The sequence below is a fragment of the Manis pentadactyla genome, chromosome 3 (genome assembly GCF_030020395.1).
Source record: "Manis pentadactyla isolate mManPen7 chromosome 3, mManPen7.hap1, whole genome shotgun sequence".
Lineage (NCBI taxonomy): Eukaryota > Metazoa > Chordata > Mammalia > Pholidota > Manidae > Manis > Manis pentadactyla.
Window position 1 is genome coordinate 36,965,148 of NC_080021.1, and position 18,024 is coordinate 36,983,171.

Below are 18,024 nucleotides of genomic sequence, written 5' to 3' on the forward strand. Positions count from 1 at the left end.
TGAAGTTACCTCTTTTACACTCATATTACCTATGTATGCCTAATCCATTTATCATTCATTTTGCATTTCTTAGAATTATATAAAAATGGAATCATACAAAATGCATTCCTTTTGTCTCTCCTCTTTCACTCAGTATAATTATTCTGAGATTGGTCCATGTTGTCATGTACATCAATAGTTCATTCTTTTTTATTTATGAAAAATATTCCATTTTATGGTTGTACCACAGTTTCTTCATCTATCACCCAACTGAAGGGCACTTGGGGTTGTTTGATTGTTACAAAGCAAATTACAATGAACATTCATGTACAAGTTGTTGTGTGAGCATGTGCTTTCACATTTCTTTGGTAAACATTTGTAAGTGGAATGGCTGAATTTTACAGTAGATGTATGTTAACTTTTTAAGGAAAACTGCCAAAGTATTTTCCAAATGTAACATTTTACATTACTACCAACAGTGTATGAGAATTTTAGTCACTTTCCATCCTTCGAGTACTTGGTATGGATAGTCTTTTTCATTTTAGCCATTCTATTAAGTATCTAAAGGTATCTCATTTGCATTTCCCTTAAGACTAATGGTGAACATCTTTTCATGTGTGTATTTATCCCTGTATCTTCTTTAATGGTTTTTCAATGTCCATTTTTTACTGGTTATCTCTTATTCATCTTATTCATGAGTTTTGACAGTTCTCTACATATTCTGGACATAAATTTTTTATCAGATATGTGATTTGTAAATATTTCTTCTGGCCTGTGGTTTGGCTTTTCATTATTTTAACATCGGCCTTTAAGGGGAAAAAAACCCAAAAATTTATATTTTGAGTAGTCCAAATTAATCAACTTATTATTTAATGGAACATGATTTTGGTACCCTAAGAAATCTTTGCTTAACCAAAAGTGACAAGGTTTTCTTTTAGGATTTTTATAATTTTAGGGTTTAAATTGATCTTTTGTATGTAATGTGGTATTCACCTTGCTAAATTTCTATTCTGCTAAACCTTTCTAAGGTTAATTTCTTAAGTTTGATGAGGTCTATAGATGTCTTTCCTTTAATATATTTTTCAGGTGTTAGTATCAGGAAAATGTCTATCGCATAAAATGAGTTGGGAAGTGCAAGATAAATTCTAGCCAAAATAAGCAGGCAAAGAGAGGCAACAAAGGGCCAGGTAGTTTTTTTGAATGCAAATTCCCGGGTGATGTTCCGCAGTCTGGCTATCACAGGCCAGGGAAGTCACACTCAGCAGGGCAGGCAGTGAGTTTTTAAAGAAGGTAGGGGGAGGCAGAGCAGTGTCTGATGTGCTCACCCCTCTCCCCAGTGCCTTCAACCTTACATTCCAGCCTTTTGGTCATAATGGGCAAGGACTTGATTTGGCTGCTTTTGGCTGACAAGGGGTGTTGTGGGGGGGGGGTTCATAGCATGTAGTTACATTGCTCTGACTGCAAATATCTTGCCTTGCTTTCTCTAGAGGCTCTCACTTTATTTTGTCTAAGCTTATGGTTTCTGTCTCATTTTCTCTTTTACAGATAGAGACTCTAGCTGCTGCCAGGGAAAAGGGGCGACGACTGCTCTGGCTGCTTCATGCTGAGAAGGGGCGCAGTAAAGGGTGCAGCTAGGTTTTTATCACTGGTCAGTTGAGAGGGCCTCGGAAAGTTGGCACTTCTATTTTGGAAGGACAAACTTGATGAGATTAAGAATGCATGCCTGAATATGAGAACTAGAAATATGAAGAGTCTAATTGAGAATCATAGCTAGGTATCACGGGGAAACTAAAATTCTGGATTGAGTTTACATTCCAATGACTAGTATTAGGATTTAGTATAGATAAGACTGCATTATTGAAACAATATTTTTCTCTAAAATCACCCTTATTTTTATTAGAAGTAGTCAGATTAAGAAAATAATTAACAGTTGGCTTGATTATTTGCATAAGTGCAACAAGAAAAGCAATTGATTACATAGGCTCTTTAAATGTGCTTTGCTGGAACTTTTTATAAGGAATTTCAGATTGAACTCTTAAAGGCCTCTTGAGGCCAGAAAGCCAAGCCTGACTTGCCATCAGGTTTTGCCTGCAGTACTTGTAGATTTGGGTGAATTCCTCTCTTCTCGAGGTCTTCAAGACATCTTGAGGTTCTTGCTCTTGCCAGGAAGTGACTTTCTTTACTCACCTGGTAAGACTACTGGGAACTCTGTAAGCAAGGTACTAGGCTAATTCTTCCAAGGGGCTTTGTTGGCTTTATAAAGTTAATCTTAGTTTTTTAAAGTTGTCTGTTCATATCTGAGTTGACACACGTGTCTCTCAGGTATGACGTTCTAGTTAAAGCTTTGGTAATATAACTAGTGTTTCTAATTGGTCTTCTTACAAGGAAAGCAGATTTTTATTGAACTTGTGCAAATAAACATACTGCTATGAAATATAAAAATAGTCACTGAGAGTTTTTTTTAATTCTGGAGGGATCAGGTAGAGAGAAAAATAAAGTTTCAATTCTGCTTATAAAGGCAGTCATTTACTAAACTGTTCTCAGCTTAAGAGAAAAAGCTTAAAACACTTTATCAGCAACATTTGAAACAAAAGCCACAAAATCATCTTCTTTAGTTTACTTAATCTTATGTAACTAATACTTGTTCTGCTGAAATCTAGTTTTTTCACTGATATCTAATTGCTTTCCCTCTCTTTAGCTTCTTGTCTGTGGCTTCTGGAACTAGAGGGCAGGAGGAGCATGTTCTGGTGGGGGAAGAGGGTGGTGAAGGTGAAAGGAGAGGGGGAGGGGGTGGTGCAGCCATGGGAAGAGGAGAGCAGGACAACGGCATGGGTAAGAATGTAGGACTTTAAGATGGCGGCAACATGTGTGAAGACAAAGGACTTAAAGATGGTGGTGGAGAGAAGGGGAGGGGATTGTGAGCTGAGGGAGGTGGGCGACTGAGGTTTTCTGGCTGATCTGAAAAGGAAGAAGGACTGGGCAGAGTAAGAGGCTGACAATCTTTAACTGGAGATCGGGCCAGGAGAACCTGAGTCATTGAACACTTAACATAAACGTCTGGGCAGGAGCGCAATGTCCAAAAAGCCTGCACATATGGGATTTCACTCTACTCTCCGCTCTAGTGGCAATAATTAATCAAGTCGGTGAGGAGGCCAAAATTTAAAGTTCCCTCAGGGGGCCAGCAAGATTGATTGTCCAAGGGATACTGTGGCCCGGCCTCAGAGCAAAGAAAGACTAGCTTCTGTTTGCGAACTTCCTGGGACAAACATAAACTAGTCAAATTAGAAATGAGACACCACAACGGGGTCTGAGCCTCTGCTTTCGAGGGCTGGTTCCCCATGTCTGTGCCACTTCCCAACTAATCCCGCTGAGAAGAGCGCCCAGTGTCCCAAGCATGCCAAGTCAGGGGAGATGGCCTGGCAGCCTGGGTGAGGGACGTCTCCCACACTGCAGGACCAGGGGCGGGTATCCTGGATACCCGCAATGGATGGGCTGGATGCCCAAACTTGGACATATATATATATATATGATTTCAGATGGACCAGGTGAAACAGAGTTAGGAAGGGAAACAGACCGGGGGAAACTGAGGGACTCACCGGAAAATAGTCCACGCAGCAGAGAGCAGGTTGAAGTCCTAGATCGGGGAAGGAGGGGGTGGGGCTGCCAGTGGCCAGTCGGGGCCCCGCGCTCACGCTCATTCCCGGGTTTCAGCACCAAATGTAAGATAAATTCTAGCCAAAATAAGCAGGCGAAGAGAGGCAACAAAGGGCCAGGTAGTTTATTTGAATACAAATTCCTGGGTGATGTTCCGTGGTCTGGCTATTACAGGCCAGGGAAGTCACACTCAGCGGTGAGGCATCGAGTTTTTAAAGAAGGTAGGGGGAGGCAGAGCTTAGATTTACAGCGGTGCGAGGATTGGCTAGCCTAAGGCACATTTTTCAGGTTGGGAGGGGGCAGCAGCCGGGGACTTTAGCACGTCATCAGTGTCTGATGTGCTCATCCCTCTCCCCAGTGCCTTCAACCTTACAGGAAGTATACCCAACTTTACAATTTTCTGGAAAAGTTTATGTAGAATTTGTGTTATATTGTATTTAAATGTTTGGTACAATTCATTTATGAAATCACTTGGGCCTTAAATTTTCTTTGTGACAAGGTTTCAAATCACACATTCAATTTCTTTAATAGATATAGGGCTATTCAAGTTACTTCTTTTTGAGTGAGCCTTAAGTCCCTGTCTTTCAAGGAAATTTTCTATTTCTTCTAAGTTGCCAGATGTATCAGTATAAAGTTATTCATAACATTTCATTACTATCTTTAAATATTCATAGAATCTATAATGACATCAGCTGATTATTTTCAGATATTGGTAATTTATATCTTCTCTTTTTGGTAATCATTCTGCCTAAAAGTAGATCAATTTTATTGATTTTACAGTTAATCTTTGTATTCATTTTCTTGATTGCCTTTCTGGTTTTATTTCATGAATTTCTGTTCTGAATTTATTACTCCCTTTCTTCTATTTAATGGGTTTAATTTGCTCTGTTTTTATATTTTGTTGAGATAACAAGTCATTGATTTGCAATGTTTCTTGTTTTGTAATATATTTGTTTAGTGCTGTAAATTTCCTCTTATGTTCTGCTTTAGCTCCATGAATTTTGGTATGTTGTGATGTCATTTCGGACAGTTCAAAATACATTTTAATTTCCTTTTCAATTCTTCTTTGACTTTTGGTTATTTAAAAGTGTTTTAGTAGGTTTCTAAATACTGGGAGATATTCCAGAGATATATCTGTTATTGATTTCTAATTTAATTGTGTTATGGTCAGCTAACATGATTTGCATGACATGAATTCTTTTAAATGTATTCAGATTTCCTTTTTGGCCAGAATATGGTATCTTGGTAAATGTTCTGAATGCATTTGGCTTAAAGAATGTGTATTCTGCTGTTGCTATGTGGAGTGTTTTATAAATACTAATTAGATCAAGTTAGTTGTTAGTATTGTTCAAGTCCTCTCTAGTATTACTGCTTTTCTATTTGTCCTATGATTTATTAACAAAGAAGTATTAAAGTCTCTGACTCTAATTGTGGCTTTATCTATTTCTTTGTAGTTTTATCACTGTATTTTAAAAATTGAGTTATAATTTATACTACATAAATCTAAGTGCACAATTTGATAATTTTAGGTAAACTTTAAGGGTTGAATAAACACCACCACAATCCAATTTTAGAACATTTCTATCATCCCAAAAATATTTATCATACTCATTTCAGTCACTCCTTATTCCTACCACTAGCCATAGAACTATTAATTTAATCTCTGGCTCTACAGACTTGCCTTTTCTGTACTTGTAATATAAATGGAATCATATAACACATGACCTTTTTGTATCTGACGTCTTTTATTTAGCATGATAGTTTTTAGGTTAAACCATGTATTACACATTAATATTTTGTTCTGTTACTTATAGTAATTCACTGTTTAGATACCACATTTTATTTAGTCATTCATCCATTGATAGATATTTGGACTATTTTTACTTTTTTGACCATTATGAATAATATGACTGTAAATACTCCAAGTCTTAGAGTGGATATTCATTTTCATTTTACTTGGGTTTATATCTAGGAGTATACTGCTGGATCATATGGTAAATTTATTTTTAACTCTTTAACAAACCACCAAACTGTTTACCAAAGGCCTACACTATTTCACATTTCCATTAGCAAATATATGAGAGTTCTGATTTCTTAAAATCCTTGATAAAATTTGTATTATCTGTCCATTTTTTTGTTACAATCATTCTAGTGGATATAATGTGATGTCTCATTGTTATAATTTGCATTTTACTCATAACTAATGACATTGGGCACCTTTTCATGTATTTATGTGCCATCCTGTATCTTCTTCAGTGAAATAACTATTCAAATATTTTGCCCACTTTTTGATTACATTATTTGTCCTCTCACTGTAGACTTTAAAGAGTTCTTTATATATTCTAGACAAGTCTTTTATCAAATATGTGATTTGCAAATTTTTTCAAGTCTGTGGCTCATCTTTTACCTTCTTAATGGTGTCTTTGAATTATAAATATCTTAAATTTTGATGGAGTCCAATTTATCACTATGTTCTTTTATTGATCCTGATTTTTGCTCTTGTACTGCTTGGAAATAAAGATTTTTTTTGCCATGTATTCTTCTAAGAGTTTTATAGTTTCAGCTGTTACAATTAGGTCTATGATTCATTTTAAATTAATTTTTGTGAAGAGTGTGGGATAGGGTCTAAATTAATCTTTTTGCATGTTGATGTTCAATTTTTCAAGCATTAAGCTAGAAAATCTTCCCCCATTAATTGCCATAGCACCTTTGCTGAAAATAAACTGACCATAAATAGACCATAAACTTATTCTTGAATTCTGAATTAGGTTCCATTTATCTATAGACCTGTCATTATGCTAGTACCATAATGTTGTGATTACTGCAGCTTTATAGTAAGTTTTGTAATCAGGAAGTATTAGTTTTCTAAATTTGTTCTTTTTTGGCTGCTCTGGATCCTATGCATTCCCATAAAAATTTTAAGATCAGCTTATTAATTTCATCAAAATATTCTATTTACATTTTGATATGGATTGCATTGAATCTGTGCAAACTTGAGGGAGAATTGCAGCTTAACAATATTGAGTCTTCCAGTCCATGAATTTGGGATATTTCTTCATTTATTTAGACCTTCCTTTAATCTCCTTCAGCAATGTTTTGTATTTCTTTAATATGCAAATTTGCATTTACTTTGTGAAATTTGTTCATAAGTATTTTAAAAATTTGAATACTATTATGAATGAAAATATTTTTCTTAATTTCCTTTTCAAAATGTTAGTGACTAGTATATAAAATAAAATTGATTTTGTATACTGTTTGTGTATCTTGGGAACTTTCTGACATTGTTTATTAGTTATAGTAGATTTTTTTGAATATTCTTGAGAATTTTCTACATATAAAATCACCTTGTCTATGAATAAAGACAGTTTCCCTCTTTTCATTCAATATTTAATGCCTTTATTTATTATTCTTGCTTCACTACCCTAACTGGACTCTCCAGTGCACTGCTGAATAAAATAGTAAAAGCAGACATTCTTGCCACTCCCCAATTAAAAGGAAAGCATTCAGTCTTTTAAAATCAAAAATGGTATCATCAGTAGGTTTTTGTAGGTCTTCTTTATCAGGTTGAGGAAGTTCCCTTCTATTCCTACTTTGTTAATAGTTTTCATTGTGAATCGGTGTCGGATTTTTGTCACAGCTTTTTTCCTTGTCTCTTTACTTGATCATGTGGTTTGTCCTTTTTCTACTAATATGTTGAACTACACTTAATTGATTTTTAGTTAGGAAACAAACTCTACATTACCGGGATTTATCAGTTATCATACAGTTAGTATGTAATCACATATCTCTGGATTTCATTTACTAATACTTTTTTGAGGGTTTCATGATGATATGAGGGATACTGGTCTGCAGTTTTCTTCTGACATGTTTATATGGCTTTGTGTGGTATCAGGATAATATTGGCTTCATAAAATGAACTGGAGAGTATTTCCTTCTCTTTTTTCCTCTAAAAGAAATGTGAGAAGGATGGGTATTTCTTTCCATGTATTTGATAGGATTCATCAGTGAAGTCTCTGGCCCTAGGATTTCCTTGTGGGAAGATTTGCATTACTAATTTAACTTCTTTAAATAGATTTATTCAGATTTTTTATCTTTTCTGGATCCGTTTCTGCAATCTGTGGCTGTCTAGAAATTTGTTCATTTCATCTCTGCTGTTTAATTTCATGCCATAAAGATGTTCATTGTATTTCCATAGTAATCCACTTAATTTTTGTTAAACTGGTAGTGATTTCCAGAGCTTTATTGATTTTGGTAATCTGTATCTTTTCTCTTTGTCAGATTAGTTAAATGTTTGTCAATGTTGAGCTTTTAAAAGCACCAGTCTGACAATCTATAAATTTTTTACTCCAGTCTGACAATCTACAAATTTTTCTCCATGCAATTTGAAACTCTGTTATCAAGTGCTTAAATGTTTAGGTCTGAGGTGTTCTCTTAATCAGTTAACCCCTTTACTGTTAGAAAATGACCTCTTTTAACCCTGGTAATACTCTTTACTCTAAAATGTAATTTGCCTGATTTTGAGATAAGTACTCAATATTTCTTTTAATTAGTATTAGTGTGGTATATCTTTTCCATCCTTTTATATTAAAACTGTATGTGTTTTTATATTTAAAACAGGTTTCTTACAGATAGTATATAGTTGGTTTTTGCCATTTAAAAAAAATCCAACCTAACAAGCTGTGCCTTTTAACTGGTGTATTTTGACTATTTACATTTAATGTGATCATTGATTTGGTTAGATTACACCATCAACTTGCTGTTTATTTTCAATTTGTCCCCATCTGTTCTTTGTTCTCTTTTCCTCTTTATCTGTTTTCTTTTGGATAAAATGGATATTTTTATGGTTCCACTTTATCTTTTCTGGTGGCTTATTAGTTATGACTCAGCTCCCTCTCCTTTTGTGGTTTTAGGGCTTAGAGTAAATATATTTAACTTATTACAATCTACTTTCAGATGATTATCATACTACTTATCATATTGTATAGTGTAAAACATGTTTTTCCTCTCCTATCCTTTGTGTTGCTATTGCCATATATTTTACATATGTTGCAAACCCTATATTACATTGCTATTTGTTTAAGCAACAATTACATTTAAAGATATTTAAATAATAAGAAAAAATCATGTATTTAACCATGCAGTTACCATTTCTGGAGTTCCCCATGTCTTTACTTAAGTCGATATCCTGTATTTCCATCTGTTCTCATTATTCTTTTGCCTGAAGGGCTTCCTTTTACATGGGTTCTGATGATGTTCCTTTAGCAGTTGTTTGTTTAAAAAGTCTTTATTTTGCTTTCATTTTTGAAGAAATGAATCAGATCCTAGATTATTTTTATCTTTGAGTACTTGCACTATTCCATATAATAAAAAATCTGCAGTCATTTTTATCTTTATTCCTCAACTTATGCACTGAGTCTTTTTTCTATGGATCCTTTAAAATTTTCTATTTATTACTGGTTTTAAATAATTTAATTATGATGCACCTTGGTATATCTTTATTCATATTTCTTGTGTTTTAAATTCATTGTGTTTCCTGGATATATGGGTTTATAGTTCTCATCAAATATGGACAATTGTCAGCCATTATTTTTCAAATAGTTTTGTTTTTCCCTCTCTTCTCCTGCAGGGACTTAAATTAGCTGGGTATTAGGCAGTTTCAAGTTGTCCATTGCTCACAGATACTCTGTTACTGCTTTAAAATTCTCCTTTCTAGTTATGCTTCACTTTGGGTAGTTTCTATTGCTGTATCTCCAAGTTTATTGATGTTTTTCTTTGCATTATTTATTGTCATTAATCCCATTCAGTGTATTTTTATTTCAGATGTTTGATTTGGATCATTTATTGCTTCCATGTCTCCATTACTTTTTTAACAAATGGAGTACATTTCTAAACTGTTTAATGTCTTTCTCTACTAATTATAACATCTAATTTTAATAGTTCTTGTTTAGTTTTGATTGATTTATATCCCTTTTAATGAGCCTTTTCTTTTTTTCTTTCTTGCATGGCTGGGAATTTTTTATTAGATACCAACCATTGTGAATTTTATATTGTTGTTGGCTGGGTATTTTTATACTCCTGTAAGTATTCTTGACATTTTTTTCTGTTGTATTATTTAGAAATATTTTAATCCTTTCATTTCTTGCTGTTAAGATTTTTTTATGTGATACAATGTTCAGTCTAGGGCAAGTTATTCTCCACTACTGAGGCAGATACTACTGTGTACTTAAGGCAATGTCTCTTGAAATTTGATGTTTTCCTATCTCACTAAAAAAATAAAAAACAAATAAAAACAGACAGACATTATTCTCAGGCATTACAACTTCAAATCCTTTTGTGTGAGTCTTTCCCCAGCTTTGGGTAGATACCTCCATTTATGCACTGATAAATACTCAGCTGAAGACCTGAGATGGACCCTCTGCAGATCATTGGAGCTTTCTCTCCAGCAGTCTGTTACATGAACAGTAGCCACTTTGGTCTCCCTGCCCTCAACTGCATCTCCTCAGCTCAAGGAGTCCATAGGCTTCATGGGTTCTTTCCCCTTGTGTGCAGAAAACTCTGTTAAAGTGGTAGGCGAGGACAACTCATTTGCGGTTCAACTCTTTTGTTTCCTTTCTCTTAGTAATGATTATTCTTTGTTGCCTGATTAGCCAGTGTTTTCCAAGCAATTGCTTTGTTATTTGACCATTTTTGCTGTTTAAGGTGGGAAACGTGACTTCAGTCTCTTTTATTCCATCTTAGTTAAAAGTGGTAGCCTTCCTCAGTAGATTTGAAACTTCATGTGGCATTCCTGAGGCTTTTTATAATTACTTCCTCATCTAATTCAAGAGGATAATTATTAAAAATATAAAAGTTCACTAGGCTAAGTACATTTTTAAATATTTTCAATTAAAATTATTAAAACTAAGTGAAGTATCAGTTAAAAATTTAACATCAGTTTAAAATATCTTGACATATACTTTGTACTTAAAAGTTATAAATACATTGAAGTAATAAAATTAAATCTATTCAGTTTTCTTTGCAAGATATTAGAAAGTGGCTAAAATGATGAAAACTATAACAAACATTGTAGTTTTAATTCAACATACTTAGAATTTCTAATACTACCCCTCCATAAGTCAAAACATTGAAAATTGTATCCATATAAATTCAAATTTTCTGAAACATACATAATAACAGTATACACTAAAACATAATTCATCAATGAAATAGCACCATACTAAAGGAGATGACATTAGACACATTAAAATCATTGTATTTTAACAAATGGTTTTCATAATAATAAAGATGTAAACACTGAGATACTGGAAAAGTACTATAGGCAGAAAAGGAAGGCTATTGACATTTTATTTAAGAATTTAACATATGCACAATAACCAGACAAAGCACAAAACAACAAAACTGATTAAACTGTGCATATGAATACATGCATTAAACATTGCGCATGCTAAAATTTACCTGAATTATATGAACATAAGGCTTTATCTGGAAAAAAATGTTAAAATGATGTCAAAAATACATTTAAAAATCTTTACATATTAGGGATATTGAAATCTAATATTGCTTTACAACACATACTGTAGTTTAACATTTTATTTTAGGAATTCCTGATTTTGAAAAAGTATAGTTTAAATTTGATTTCTTTTGATTTCTTTTGGAAGAGGAAAACTAAAAATTTATAGGGGACAAGTTATTTTGACATTCTCATTTGATTAAAAAATTATATATTTATATTTATATATATAAACTGTCACAACTAAGCGGAATAAAAATTAGATTTTTCTATGTATACATACTTACAACATTTTAAAAGGTAGCAAAATATTAAGGTTTTCATATTGAAAGATGAGTAAATGTTATGAATATACATTGTAATTTCAAGAAATGTATGAACTATCATGCTGCAAAAATATAAGACTAGTGTAAAGATGCCTTAATACCTGGAAAAAAACATAACTATTTATCCTGATACATCTAAGTTGTTAGCCCAAAGAGAATATATCAGAGGAAAATAAAATAATAGGTTCACATGTTAACAGAAGCTTAGTTTCTAATATTCAATTAAAAGATTTAAAATATGAACAGTATAACTCTGAACTTCATTTCACAAATAAAGTAGTGTTTTAGCATTAACTTACATGACTGATCTGTCCCATTAGTAATCGACACAGTGCTGAAATTATGTATTTTAAGGAAAAAAAGAACTTTATTTTGGCCATTATATAGGGATTTCATAAGGACATAAGTATAAAATTGCAGAAATTACAAAAATAGTAGAATTGAATAATTTTATAAGCACTGTAACATTATATCCAGTACATATTTTCACAAATTAAATATAAAGAAATCAACTAGACTAAAATGGGATTTTAAAAAATCTACACAAATTTTAATTATCAGGTTGTCAACTTACCTTTCCAAAATTTTCATTTAAAATAGATTTAATATATTCATTATATATTTTAAAAATATACTGATACTCCTATCTGTGTTTCCTTCCATTGCTTTCATAAAGCTCTTGGTCAAATACTCATTTATGTTTCTCTAGCCCTTTAACATTTTAGCTTTTTACATTTAAATTTTATTAAACTTTAATTTAATTTTGGTATATGATATAAGCCGTGATGTGTTGATAGAGACGTAACAACTCTCTCAGCGGAAAAAGCCGTGATATGTAACATTTAACATAAATATATACTTTATATATATAACAATATATAATATATATTAACAATGCTTACAGTATAACAATGTAAATACTCCCCTATAGCCAATTTCAAGCTACCAATGTCACTGGATATGAAAGGAAGAGAAGTTCACAACTGGCTCTAGCCCCAGCATAACACTGGATAAAAGTTATTGACTGAACTGAGATTAAAATATAATAGAAAGTAATGATTCCAGTGGAAGTTACAAACATAAACCCAAAATGAAAAGACTGACACTTCAAAATGTCAAAAACTCCTGGAATACCATGAAATAAAGGAAAACAATGTAATAGAAATGAGGAAGCTCGTTATTAAAAAAAATAGAGAAAATAACAAAAGAGATAAAGTTACAACAATCCTTCTAAACAAGAAAAAAGCAGAAGTTAAAAAAGGAATATGAAGACCAACAATTTGTACCATCAATACAGCACACATGTAAATAGTTGATACTAGAAAACTGTACTATGAAGAGGTGATCATAATGTATACAGTACAAAATTGTAGAAGAGAGTAATAGAGGTGCATTACACAGTTAGTAACTTAAAAAATTGTTACTTTAAAAAAGACTTCACTTAGCGGAGGGGCGGAAGATGGTGGCGTGAGTAGAGCAGCGGAAATCTCCTCCCAAAACCACATATATCTATGAAAATATAACAAAGACAACCCTTCCTAGAATAAAGACCAGAGGACACAGGACAATATCCAGACCACATCCGCACCTGAGAGAACCCAGCGCCTCGCGAAGGGGGTAAGATACAAGCCCCGGCCTGGCGGGAGCAGAGCGCCCATTCCCCCAACTCCCGGCGGGAGAAGAATAGGCAGAGCGGGAGGGAGACGGAGCACAAGACTTCCGAACACCCAGCCCCAGCCATCCGTGCCAGAGTGCGGGGACCTGTATACTAGGAAAACAGGGCAGCAAGAACAGTGAGCGGGCACCGGTGGCCTGGCGCCGGAGGACACCAGAAAAGCGAGCGACCATTTTTTTTTTTGCTATTTTGTTTTGGCGAGCGCTTTTTGGAAGTCTTAAAGGGATAGGGAACCCAATACTAGGGAAACAGGGCAGCAAGACCGTTGAGCAGATGCCTGAGGCTGGCGCCGGAGAATAAAGAAAACCGAGCGGCCACCTTTTTTTTTTTTTTAATCAAAAAAAAAATTTTTTTTTTTTTTTTTTTTGTGGTCATTGTTTTGTTTTGGCGGGTGCTTTTTGGAAGTCTTAAAGGGGCAGGGCGGGACACTTAAACCGGAGGTAGGGAATCCGGGGATCTCTGGGCACCCTAACCCCTGGGCTGCAGGGAGCAGGGAGGCCCCTTACGGAGATAAATAGCCTCCAGGCTGCTCCCCCTCCAACACAACTCCACCACTTTGGAGCAGAGGCCCGAACCAGGCCACGCCCACAGCAACAGCGGAGATTAACTCCATAGCAGCCGGGCAGGAAGCAGAAACTGTGTCTGCGCACAGCAGCCCAGCACAAGCCACTAGAGGTCGCTGTTCTCCCAGGAGAGAAGGGCCACAAACCAACAAGAAGGGAAGTTCTTCCAGCCGTCACTCGTCCCAGCTCTGCAAACTATTCCTATCACCATGAAAAGGCAAAGCTACAGGCAGACAAAGATCACAGAGACAACACCAGAGAAGGAGACAGACCTAACCAGTCTTCCTGACAAAGAATTCAAAATAAGAATCATAAACATGCTGACAGAGATGCAGAGAAATACGCAAGAGAAATGGGATGAAGTCCAGAGGGAGATCACAGATGCCAGAAAGGAGATTACAGAAATGAAACAAACTCTGGAAGGGTTTATAAACAGAATGGATAGGATGCAAGAGGCCATTGATGGAATTGAAACCAGAGAACAGGAATGCATAGAAGCTGACATAGAGTGAGATAAAAGGATCTCCAGGAATGAAACAATGTTAAGAGAACTGTGTGACCAATCCAAAAGGAACAATATCCGTATTATAGGGGTCCCAGAAGAAGAGAGAGGAAAAGAGATGGAAAGTATCTTAGAAGAAATAATTGCTGAAAACTTCCCCAAACTGGGGGAGGAAATAATCGAACAGACCACAGAAATACACAGAACCCCCAACAGAAAGGATCCAAGAAGGACAACACCAAGACACATAATAATTAAAATGGCAAAGATCAAGGACAAAGAAAGAGTTTTAAAGGCAGCTAGAGAGAAAAAGGTAACCTATAAAGGAAAACCCATCAGGCTAACATCAGACTTCTCGACAGAAACCCTACAGGCCAGAAGAGAATGGCATGATATATTTAATACAGTGAAATAGAAGGGCCTTGAACCAAGGATACTGTATCCAGCACGACTATCATTCAAATATGACTGTGGGATTAAACAATTCCCAGACAAACAAAAGCTGAGGGAATTTGCTTCCCACAAACCACCTCTACAGAACATCTTACAGGGACTGCTCTAGATGGGAGCACTCCTAGAAAGAGCACAGCACAAAACACCCAACATATGAAAAATCGAGGAGGAGGAATAAGAAGGGAGAGAAGAAATGAATCTCCAGACAGTGTATATAACAGCTCAATAAGTGAGCTAAGTTAGGGAGTAAGATACTAAAGAGGCTAACCTTGAACCTTTGGTAACCACAAATTTAAACCCTGCAATGGCAATAAGTACATATCTTTCAATAGTCACCCTAAATGTTAATGGACTGAATGCACCAATCAAAAGACATAGAGTAATAGAATGGATAAAAAAGCAAGACCCATCTATAAGCTGCTTACAAGAAACTCACATCAAACCCAAAGACATGTACAGACTAAAAGTCAAGGGATGGAAAAACATATTTCAGGCAAACAACAGCAAGAAGAAAGCAGGGGTTGCAGTACTAATATCAGACTAAATAGACTTCAAAATAAAGAAAGTAACAAGAGATAAAGAAGGACACTACGTAATGATAAATGGCTCAGTCCAACAAGAGGATATAACCATTCTAAATATATATGCACCCAACACAGGAGCAGCAGCATATGTGAAACAAATACTAACAGAACTAAATGGGGAAATAGACTGCAATGCATTCATTCTAGGAGACTTCAACACACCACTCACCCCAAAGGATAGATCCACCGGGCAGAAAATAAGTAAGGACACGGAAGCACTGAACAACACAGTAGAGCAGATGGACCTAATAGACATCTATAGGACTCTACATCCAAAAGCAACAGAATATACATTCTTCTCAAGTGCACATGGAACATTCTCCAGAATAGACCACATACTAGGCCACAAAAAGAGCCTCAGAAAATTCCACAAGACTGAAAACCTACCAACCAACTTGTCAGACCACAAAGGCATAAAACTAGAAATAAACTGTACAAAGAAAGCAAAGAGGCTCACAAACACATGGAGGCTTAACAACACGCTCCTAAATAATCAATGGATCAATGTCCAAATCAAAATGGAGATCCAGCAATATATGGAAACAAATGACAACAACAACACTAAGCCCCAACTTCTGTGGGACACAGCAAAAGCAGACTTAAGAGGAAAGTATATAGCAATCCAAGTATATTTAAAAAAGGAAGAACAACCCCAAATGAATGGTCTAATGTCACAATTATCGAAATTGGAAAAAGAAGAACAAATGAGGCCTAAGGTCAGCAGAAGGAGGGACATAATAAAGATCAGAGAAGAAATAAATAAAATTGAGAAGAATAAAACAATAGCAAAAATCAATGAAACCAAGAGCTGGTTCTTTGAGAAAATAAACAAAATAGATAAGCCTCTAGCCAGACTTATTAAGAGGAAAAGAGAGTCAACACAAATCAACAGTATCAGAAACGAGAAAGGAAAAATCACGATGGACCCCGCAGAAATACAAAGAATTATTAGAGAATACTATGAAAACCTATATGCTAACAAGCTGGGAAACCTAGGAGAAATGGACAACTTCCTAGAAAAATACAACCTTCCACGATTGACCCAGAAAGAAACAGAAAATCTAAACAGACCAATTACCAGCAACGAAACTGAAGCGGTAATCAAAAAACTACCAAAGAAAAAAACCCCCGGGCCAGATGGATTTACCTCGGAATTTTATCAGACATACAGGGAAGACATAATACCCATTCTCCTTAGAGTTTTCCAAAAAATAGAGGAGGGGGGGATACTCCCAAACTCATTCTATGAAGCTAACATCACCCTAATACCAAAACCAGGCAAAGACCCCACCAAAAAAGAAAACTACAGACCAATATCCCTGATGAACGTAGATGCAAAAATATTCAACAAAATATTAGCAAACCGAATTCAAAAATACATCAAAAGGATAATATACCATGACCAAGTGGGATTCATCCCAGGGATGCAAGGATGGCACAACATTCGAAAGTCCATCAACATCATCCACCACATCAACAAAAAGAAAGACAAAAACCACATGATCATCTCCATAGATGCTGAAAAAGCATTTGACAAAGTTCAACATCCATTCATGATAAAAACTCTCAGCAAAATGGGAATAGAGGGCAAGTACCTCAACATAATAAAGGCCATCTATGATAAACCCACAGCCAACATTATATTGAACAGCGAGAAGCTGAAAGCATTTCCTCTGAGATCGGGAACTAGACAGGGATGCCCACTCTCTCCACTGTTATTTAACATAGTACTGGAGGTCCTAGCCACGGCAATCAGACAAAACAAAAAAATACAAGGAATCCAGATTGGTAAAGAAGAAGTTAAACTGTCACTATTTGCAGATGACATGATACTGTACATAAGAAACCCTAAAGACTCCACCCCAAAACTACTAGAACTGATATCAGAATACAGCAAAGTTGCAGGATACAAAATCAACACACAGAAATCTGTGGCTTTCCTATACACTAACAATGAACAAACAGAAAGAGAAATCAGGAAAACAACTCCATTCACAATTGCATCAAAAAAAATAAAATACCTAGGAATAAACCTAACCAAGGAAGTGAAAGACTTATACTCTGAAAACTACAAGTCCCTCTTAAGAGAAATTAAAGGGGACACTAACAGATGGAAACTCATCCCATGCTCGTGGCTAGGAAGAATTAATATCGTCAAAATGTCCATCCTGTCCAAAGCAATATACAGATTTGATGCAATCCCTATGAAACTACCAGCAACATTCTTCAATGAACTGGAACAAATAATTCAAAAATTCATATGGAAACACCAAAGACCCCGAATAGCCAAAGCAATCCTGAGAAAGAAGAATAAAGTAGGGGGGATCTCACTCCCCAACTTCAAGCTCTACTATAAAGCCATAGAAATCAAGACAATTTGGTACTGGCACAAGAGCAGAGCCACAGACCAATGGAACAGACTAGAGAATCCAGACATTAACCCAGACATATATGGTCAATTAATATTTGATAAAGGAGCCATGGACATACAATGGCGAAATGACAGTCTCTTCAACAGATGGTGCTGGCAAAACTGGACAGCTACATGTAGGAGAATGAAACTGGACCATTGTCTAACCCCATATACAAAAGTAAACTCAAAATGGATCAAAAACCTGGATGTAAGTCATGAAACCATTAAACTCTTAGAAGAAAACATAGGCAAAAACCTCTTAGACATAAACATGAGTGACCTCTTCTTGAACATATCTCCCCGGGCAAGGAAAACAACAGCAAAAATGAGTAAGTGGGACTATATTAAGCTGAAAAGCTTCTGTA

The 18,024-nt window shown here is 35.3% G+C and overlaps 1 protein-coding gene across 43 annotated transcripts in view; it reads right to left on the minus strand.

Moving 5' to 3' along the window:
• Positions 1–18,024, minus strand: part of RIMS2 (regulating synaptic membrane exocytosis 2) — a 578,477-nt gene that overhangs the window by 216,250 nt on the left and 344,203 nt on the right. For 9 of the 43 annotated variants that reach the window (XM_057497834.1, XM_057497833.1, XM_036876389.2 and 6 more), the window contains one exon: positions 11,089–11,115. The exons of the other annotated variants lie outside the window; for them this stretch is intronic. In XM_057497834.1, the coding sequence (XP_057353817.1) occupies positions 11,089–11,115 (27 nt within the window). The remainder of the gene's footprint in view (positions 1–11,088; positions 11,116–18,024) is intronic. 43 annotated transcript variants of the gene reach the window in all.